The sequence below is a fragment of the Apteryx rowi genome, unplaced genomic scaffold, assembly GCF_003343035.1.
Source record: "Apteryx rowi isolate R43461 unplaced genomic scaffold, aptRow1 scaffold_326, whole genome shotgun sequence".
NCBI classification, from domain to species: domain Eukaryota; kingdom Metazoa; phylum Chordata; class Aves; order Apterygiformes; family Apterygidae; genus Apteryx; species Apteryx rowi.
In genome coordinates this window covers 215,410-224,300 of record NW_020449708.1, presented here as the reverse complement: position 1 = coordinate 224,300, position 8,891 = coordinate 215,410, and the positions used below count along the sequence as shown (strand labels likewise).

The 8,891-nt window shown below is 51.9% G+C and overlaps 1 protein-coding gene across 1 annotated transcript in view; it reads left to right on the top strand.

Moving 5' to 3' along the window:
- The window catches only part of PPM1M (protein phosphatase, Mg2+/Mn2+ dependent 1M), a 9,427-nt gene extending 1,484 nt beyond the window's left edge, over positions 1–7,943 (top strand). The window contains exons 2-10 of the mRNA XM_026071504.1: positions 1,313–1,451; positions 2,217–2,471; positions 3,221–3,333; positions 3,672–3,756; positions 4,147–4,265; positions 4,785–4,848; positions 5,842–5,949; positions 6,461–6,609; positions 6,888–7,943. Of these exons, the coding sequence (XP_025927289.1) occupies positions 1,313–1,451; positions 2,217–2,471; positions 3,221–3,333; positions 3,672–3,756; positions 4,147–4,265; positions 4,785–4,848; positions 5,842–5,949; positions 6,461–6,609; positions 6,888–7,035 (1,180 nt within the window). The 3' untranslated portion in view covers positions 7,036–7,943. The remainder of the gene's footprint in view (positions 1–1,312; positions 1,452–2,216; positions 2,472–3,220; positions 3,334–3,671; positions 3,757–4,146; positions 4,266–4,784; positions 4,849–5,841; positions 5,950–6,460; positions 6,610–6,887) is intronic.
- The last annotated feature ends 948 nt before the right edge of the window (positions 7,944–8,891 follow it).

Genomic DNA, 8,891 nt, shown 5'->3' with positions numbered 1-8,891 from the left:
ACGCGCGGCGCTACAAAGGCGGGTGCAGGCTGCACCCTGCTCCTTCCCCCCTTCGGGGCCTCCTGCGCACCCCCAGCCCCACGCGAAGCCTCAGCCTTGGGGCGGCGAGGGCAGGGGTTTTTGGGGAAGGGGCCCTGCTGCCCCGGCGGGGAGCAGCTTCCTCCGCGGCGCGGCAGCGGTGCTCCCACGCGTGGCCCCCTGCAAGGACAGCGCCCGGTCTGCCGGGCCGTGGTCTGGTCCGCAACTCCTCCGGGGGCCCCGTCCTCTGGGGAGGGACCCCCCAAAGCTCTTCTCCCTGCTGCCCCCAGGCAGCCGGCGCAGGGGAGCAGACCACTTCTGGCAGAGCGGCGTCCCCCGCGGCGTCTGGTGGGGGCCTGGGAATGCTCGTGGTTCTGCTTTCAGCCGTGGGAGCTTGCAGATATCGAACAGGAAAGCCGTGCAGAGAGAGCAGATAAGAGAGTTTTTGTTCCCAAGGACCCCAGTTTGCACCCAGGCTCAGCAGAGCGCCAGGGTGGGCAGGGTGGCCTGGGCACGGCCTCCCGAAAGGTTTGCCGCGGCCGTTCCCTGGCCTGCTCCCCCCGCATGCCTGGCGCCAGCGTGGGATACACCTGCCCGCCTCCACACCTCCTTCGGCTGCCGGCACCCGGCCCGCCGCAGAGCAGGTCAGACGAGGCGCTGCTGGCGGCAAGGGGCTGGGTGCTCCCCAGAGCGCTTTGGAACAGCATCAGGCCGTGTCAAGCGTCTTTGCCTGTAAYGGAGCTGCGTTTACCCCATCGTTTCACTGCTGTACTGCTGAGATATGAGTGATTTCTTGGGGCGAGCTGCTGCTGCCCAGCGGAGCCCAGGGCAGTCGCGGCAGGACCACATCATGACCCCGTGGCTGTGGGATTACAACATGCAGAGAGAGGAGCCATGTGAGGGAGGCAAACTTCCACCCTGGGCCAAGCATAAGCAAGGCTGGAAGGAAGAACAGTGACAGCAGTTTTGCAGTTCACTGTGTGACCAAGGAAATAGCACTGCCCAGCTCCTGCCATGGCTGCTGACAAGGGTTGCCTGAGGCCAGGGTGCTCCAAACCACTCTTGCCCCATAATTCCCTGTGTCCCTGGCCAAGCTTTTCCCAGCTGTGCACAGAGGACTTGTTATTTAGGTTCCTGTCAAAGAGATCCTTGAAGGATCAGCGAGTGCAGGGGTGAAAGGAAGAAGCTAAGGATCTCTCCCAGGGCCACCAGTTTGCTGTGGCTGTGTAACGTAACTCCCAACAGCTGGCTGGGAGCAGGCAAGATTCAGTATGTTATCGTGTCTTACCTGAAGTGTTTGCACCCACAGGGTTATCAATGCTGAGAAGTCAGAATTCAATGAGGACCAAGCGGCATGCTGTCAAATCTCCATCCGGAGGAGAGAGCCAGGCCTGGAGGAGGATGAGGAATGGCTGATCCTGTGCTCCACGCAGGTATGTAGCCTGCTGTCTGGCTGCCCTAATCCTGCTGCAAGCCCTGATCCGCATCTGAGGCCCCAGGTGCAGGAAACATGGGGTTGCCCCATCATACCCACCAGGGCACAGGCTGAAACCCTTACTTGGATGCATTTTGGGGGCCTGTGTACCCCATAACTGGCCAGCAAAGGCCCAGCTCTGCCTGTATGTGTACTTGATCAGATTATTGCTTGTGTTCTGCTGCCTCTATCTTTCTCTTTGCTCATTTGCCACTGCTATCTTCCTGGCCCATGCCTTGGGGCATCGTTAGCTGCCCTAGCCCCTTACTCTCCTTCTTCTGCTTTCAAGGCCCTGTGTACATTGGTTACCATTACTCAGAGACAGCAGCATAAACCAGGCGCACCAGCGGCTCTTACCTTATGGAGACTGGGAACAGCTCTGCCTCTTCAGTGAACAGAGGAGGCGCCCATCTCCCCTAAAATGCAGAGGAGGGACAGTCTGGGCGATGGTGCACATGTTCAGCTGTGGTTGTGAATCCAGCAGCTCAGATGATGATGCACTTGCAGGTCGGGGGGAGCAACAAATGGGTGTCACATCAGTTTGTGCTGTGCAGGGGACTAACCAGTTGCAGGCAAAGGCAGCTGGGGTGGAAGAGCCAGACAGAAAACATACAGCAGAGTCCTGGCTGTGATTCTGCTATCGACATGGCCTCACTCCAAGACCCCTGTTTGTTCCCCCATTGGAAGCTCCCCTTCACCATTTTGTCTTTCTTTCCCACTGCAGTATTTGACTGGTTCCTACTGGGCGCTGTTTGATGGCCACGGTGGCCCAGAAGCTGCCATCATTGCCTCCAACTATTTGCACTACTGCATCAAGCAGAAGCTGGAGGAGGCCGTGGGGGGCATCACAGAGGTGCATCCCCCCATGCATCTGAGTGGACGCTGTGTTTGCGACAGCGACCCCCAGTTTGTGCAGGAGAAGCAGATCCATGTGGAAGACATGGTGGTGGGAGCCCTGGAGAACGCCTTCCAGGAATGCGTGAGTTCCCCCTCCGGGCACCATCCCCACTGCCGCCAGCGGCTGGAGGCTGCCCCTCCTCACTCCCTGGGTGGGCAAGGCCTCTCTCATTCTGGGCTCTCATGTTGGGACGTGACCAGCTGCTGATCACACAGGAGCTTTCAGCCTGCCACACAGGCAGCTGCTGCTTGTGCAGGTGCCTCAGCAGTCAAGCTGGGCTGAGGTCCCCCAGATCCATTTCTGCGACTCACTGAGCAGGCAGGAACAGTTGAGCATACCACCCTTAAACATGCCGAGATCCTCCTGGGTCAGATCTGCCGGGGGCGTTCTGCATCCAATCTGTCGTTTGCCAGCAATGCATGCGATAGCAGTGCAAAGACAGAGCAAAGCACAGCAGCTCTGCCTGCTGATAATCCCTGCTCCCACTGCTGTCCAAATATCAGGGAATACATTTCTTCAGGGCTAGATAGTGGCCGTTGCCAGACTCCCTGCAGAAATAGCATACCTGCTCTTTCTTTGCCTTTGAGAACTCCCCATCAGGCTTCTAAAGCAGTCCTTAGTATCCAGTCCAGTAGCAGCTTTGTTGGTTGTTTGGTTGCAACCAAAGCTTTTGTTGGTTGTACCAAAGCAACATTGTCTTCTGCCTTACTGGTTTCCTGGGGGCTATCTGCAGTCGGTTATTGCTCTGGATTTCTGCTAGGAGGCACGAGGCAGCTGTGGAAATCAGCACCCCAGCTCACATCACTCTCCAAACTTGTTTAAACCAACAGGATGAAATAATTGGTCAGGAGATGGAAGCTACTAACCAGACTGGAGGCTGCACAGCTCTGGCAGCCCTTTATCTCCAAGGAAAGCTGTACGTGGCCAATGCTGGGGACAGCAGGTGAGCCACAGTAAAGGGGGAAGTTGCTAGGGGGCAGGAGCTGGGAAATAAGCAGGGTTTCCACCACCTTACTTAATCACATGAAAGGTAAATGTACAGCCCTTCTGTGCTGGGGCGCAGCTGCCCACACATTTCTCTGATGCCTGCCCTGGGACCTGTCGGATGGATGGATGCACTCATGCCTCCTGTTGTCTGGCGTTGCTCTGCCCTGGTTACAGCAGCCCCCGCACCTGGCTGGCCCTGGGGCTAGCCTCAGCAAGAGGAGGTCAATGGAGATGGGTCTGCAGCGAGTGAGACAGAGGAGGACACTGCTCAGCTCTTTGCCTCTCCCCCTGCAGGGCAATTCTTGTTCTGAAGGACAATATTGTGCCCATGAGTTGTGAATTCACACCCGAGACAGAGAGGCAGCGAATCCAACACTTGGTGAGTGACTCCTTTCACATATCAGACAATCCAGCTGAGAGCATGTTACTAGGGTAGGGTCAGGGACAGCTCGTGGCAAGAGCACAACTTGCTTCCTAGAAGGCTGCAGTAAGCACAGTGTAGCTAGAACTTCACCTGTCACTAGCCCTGGAGGGTTGGGGGCAAGAGTCGACCAACAGCTTTTACTACTGGAGAGGCTCACCTCCAGGAGTACCTCCAAAGCCCTGTAATACCTTGGGCCTTCAAATGTGCTTCCCAATGCTGTTCTCAGGCTGTTCCCATTCTGCAGACAGGGATGCCAGTCCCAAGGCAGGAGCAGTATGTAGTCTTATTGCCTGTCTCCTCCAGAGTAGAGTCTGTCCATCCTCATGTCTGTGTTCCCTCCTCCAGGCCTTTCTCTTCCCCAAGCTCCTGGATGGCGAGTTCACACGCTTTGAGTTTCCACGGAGGTTGAAGGGAGATGACGTGGGCCAGAAAGTCCTGTACCGGGATTACTTCATGGAGGGCTGGTGAGTCCTTTCTGCACGAGGAGATGTAGGACAGGAGTGCCACACAGAGCAGTTTTAGCTGTTAGTACTGATGGGGAGGAGAAGGGGCTGTGTGAATCCAGCACCGGTGAGAATAGCTGGCTTGATGGTGCAGAGCTGTGCCAGATCATGCAGATGATGCTGTGAGTGGCTACACAGAAGTAGCTCCCATGCCTGTAGGAGTTGGGCCCTCGCAGGGAGGTCAGGGAACAGCTGTGAGAGACGGTCCTTCTGGGCTCCTGCAAAGTGGGGCAGGGGCAAGGATCCCCAGCCTTGTGCAAGTACTAGCTGGGGAGGAAGGGGAGAGGGAGAGAGAATGGGGCATTCAGCGAGGGGGTCATTCTTCACTGCATCTGCTTCAGCAAGTCACCTCATGTCTCCCTCACACAGCCCCCTGTGAATGAGAGCGCCCCAAGGGTCGAATAACAGTTGAAGTGCTCAGACTAGGTTGTACCCTCAAGTCAGACAAATCCCAGATCAACGCTGAATCCTCTGTTCTAGGGGATACAAGATGGTGGAGAAAGCCGACCTCAAGTACCCTCTTGTCCATGGTCACGGGAAGCAGGTAGCTTAATGTTTTACACACTGGGAAGGCAAGGGCAAGTCTCCTGGGGGTGCTCAGAGCATCTCTGTTGCTCACAGTCATGCTCTGTAGTGCTACCACCACACTGGTGCTGCAGAGCGCACACTGCTCTGGGGCTCTCCTGCATGGGGTGGGCCACAGCTTCACCCTGCCCTGATAACAGCAGCTCCCTTCTCTAGCGTAGTGCTGCCTGTTAGCGACAGCAGAGCAAGAGGAGGATAGTGTAAACCAGGCCCCTGGGGAGCAGAGAGGTTGCTCCTAGTACCTTCTAGTGGAACAGACAGACAGCCTGGCCTTTCCTAGTCTCCCCATGCACACAACAACTCATTTCAGCTATGATCTCCACATGCTATTGGCAGATCTCAGCACCTCCAGTGGTAACCAGTGCCTTTCCTACAAACCCTCTCCCTAGAGAAGAGGCTGAGAAAAGCAGTCTGGAGAGGGAGGGAGGCAGGGAGAAGCAATGACTGCACACACTCAGTGTGACCATGCTGGGGTCGGGCAGGAGGAGTGCTGTCACCTCCTCCAGTGCTATAACCCGTATACCATCCCTTTGCAAGGACTCGGTGCAGAACCGCCTGTGCAAGGAGAAAGGACTGTTTCCTTCAAACCAACCCAAATTATCTCCTGTGCCACCCCAAATCAAAAGCAGATGCAGCCATGGGCTTCTTGAGGTCTGAAGCATTACCCTGAGTACATGCTACCTTCACCAGGCTGCAACTCCAGAGCACACCAGGGTCCAACACCATGAGCTGCTGCCATCAGGGGCCATCCATATGCAGGTAGTCTTGTCTCCATATTCACCTCAGGCCATGCTGATCACTTCACCTCTGTGGTCTCCAGGGGTTGTTTGCAGTGATACTTGGGAGAAGGGTCATAGAGGTAACACACAGATCAGTCAGGACAAGCCACATATCTACCTCTAAAGGTGCCACATTCTGATTTTCAATGCTGGTTTGCTTTGTTTGGAGCCAGGCTCGCTTGCTGGGGACTCTGGCTGTCTCTCGAGGGCTAGGGGATCATCAACTCAAAGTCATCGACACCAACATTGAAGTTAAACCTTTCCTCTCTTGCATTCCTAAGGTTAGTCACAACATGCAGGAATTGCAGGTTGGTGCTGGAATTAAACATGCTGCTCCCCCTCTGTAATACCCACATTTTACAGACCTGGCAGGTCTCAGCCTTGTCCTATTTCCACCCCCCTGTCTCTCTGTATGCTTCCCAGAGAGTCCCCTGCGTTGCAGTAATCTAGAAGCACAGCAGCAGGGCAACACAAAATGGTCAAGGCACCCTGATCTGACTTGTCATCTGTCAAGGGAACACAGTCACCCCCCTGCCCTCTCCTGTAACATTGCAGCAGTTGAAGTTACTTCCAGCATCCTGACCACAACAGGATATGCTCACATGCTGGTTGTCACTTACTTGGAAGAGTTTTGCTGCCTGTGATTACCCTTAACAGGGAAACCAAAGAATCGCAGGATTGTTAAATGCTTCCCAAAGCCAGATGCAGTAGAGGAAACATGACAACCCTTGGAAAATATCTAGAATTCTCATTTGTGAGAAATCCCTCTGCTTTATTCCTGCTGCTTTCCAGGTGAATGTATTTGACTTTGCTCTGCATGACATTAAGGAAGATGATGTCCTCATCATGGCAACTGATGGCCTTTGGGATGTTCTGTGCAACAAAGAGGTGGCCCATATGGTCAGGAGCTTCCTTGCAGAAAACAGGACAAACCCTCACAGGTAACACCAGTCTTGCCATTGCTTCCCCTTCCAAAGAACCTGTTCTGAGCAAAACCAGCTTAAGATCACCTGGCATCTAGGTCAGCTCCAGCAGGTGTGGAGCACTCTTTCATGACTCAGAAAGGACTGACTCCTAGTCTTTCCCCATCCTAAAGTAGCAACAATAAAGTTGATCTCCTAAGAAATCAACTACTTTGACAAACCAAAGCCTTATCTTAGTATTGCTCTTAAGAAATAGTGTCATGTTAAACAAAAACTCGCATCTTTTCCACCCACAGGTTTTCTGAACTGGCCAAGTGCTTGGTATGCAGAGCAAGAGGAAAGAAAACAGGCCACCAGTGGATGCTGGATGACAGCCACGAAGCATCCTACGATGACATCTCTGTATTTGTCATCCCACTGCACAACAGGGATGTGGACTGTTAGCATGGATGACAGTGCTCCCCTCCTGCGGTGCTATTCAGCATCAAAGCAAGACTGAGGGATGTCTGCTGTGCATGTACACTTTTCCAGTAAAATAACCTCATGTGGAACCTGAAAATGCACAGCCAACATTACGCACAAGAGGATCAACAAGAAAATTAACTCTTTATGAATGTGCAAGAAAGCAAAACAGTGGGTAACAAGTCATTCCTCTTACTCCCTTCTCTTCGTTGTGCTAATGAGAAATTCAAAGGTGACCACAGAAGCTGAAGAGCGCTATTTCTAAGACCTTAATGGTACAGTTAGCCTCAAATCCACATTCTAGTGACCTCCCCCCGCCCTTTTAGTTTGCACAAGAGATCCAGCCAGGCTCCTCAAGAGCTGGATTTTAATCAGAATTGAACTTAGTTAAGTTTCATAAAACTGGATGCATACACTACAGGCATCCCTCATCCATTTGCTGTAACACAAGATCTACTGAAAGACTGGGTGTTACTGCTAAGACAGCATTACATGTGGCCATACCTGCCTAATGCAACCCAAAAGCTGAAGCAGTTGCCCAGAGCTCTTCCAGTGGAGAAAGTTGCTTCTTGTAGGCAGCACCGATTCAAAACAGAAGATGCTGTTATCAGATGAAGCTACATATAAGTGTACAGGAACCTCCTGTATAAAGATACATGCCCTGCTGTTATTTAAGAACATTTTAAGTATATGGCAAGTAATGCAATGTACATACTTCTAACAAATCATACTCCACAACACTCAACAGTTTTCTGTTCATTCAGGTAATTTGTCATTCACAGTGAGGTTGTTTTTGTAGCAGTAGCACTGATGAGAACTCAAGCAATTAAGTACATCAGCTCATTTACTAGAAGACCTCCAAGTAAAATAAAACCAGTTTTTCAAATTTGTCTGGAGTGCTGCATCACAAGTGCTATGCTCATTATACCAACAGGGATGGCAGTGTGCAAGATGTGCCAAACTGAGTTGTGCCTTAAACTGCAAAGATCTGTTTTTCAGCCTGTTCATTAGACAGGTAAATTCAGGCCTGGACAAGCCTCCCATCTTCCCAAACCCCCATTCTTGTTTTCACTATTCATTTATACAGGCTGCAACATTACCCAGTGAAGCAGACAAACCCCAGTATTTGTTTGTAAAGTGCTCCAGTTCCATAAGGACGAAAGTCCTAATTTTTAAAAACAAATTTCTCATGATGATATCTTCTTCCAACAGCTTTATTCTTGTCAGAGGATTTATACAGACCTGAGATTGAAAAAATGGCCTTAGAAAATTGTAGGGGAGTTTTTGCTCCAGAAGGGCTAAAATAGTCTTCTGTCTTTTGCAGAACAACAGTTTGTCACTAGAAACATTCCATAAGCAGTACTACTCTGAGAGGCAGCTCTCAAAAGACATTTATTTCCTGCAGCAGGGACCTGGACCCAGGAATGAGGAGCCTTCCCAGGTCTCTGCTTATGGTTTAAGCAAGCAATATAACAAGAYGACTTATCTCCAGCTTTATTTCTTCCCCATGCTCTTGAGCTTAAAAAGAAAATGACGTACATGTGGTTTTACCCCATGTTAATTCAGTGCTGGTTGCCACCCCCCATACAGCAGCTTGAGTGTAATGACCCAAGTCTCCTATTACTCCAAATCAGAAAGCTATTTCTCCACCCTCACGATGAGAAAGGGCTCTGCTCTTACATCCACATCACAGACTTCTGTGAATACTCATCTAAGGGCACCATACCTCAGACAAGCAGCTGCCACAAGATTGCTTCCCTAACCTGGTACATTCCTGGGCAAGAGAATCCTCGTAAAATGGGCAATTAATGTAGAGATAACTTTAGATGCATCCCAAT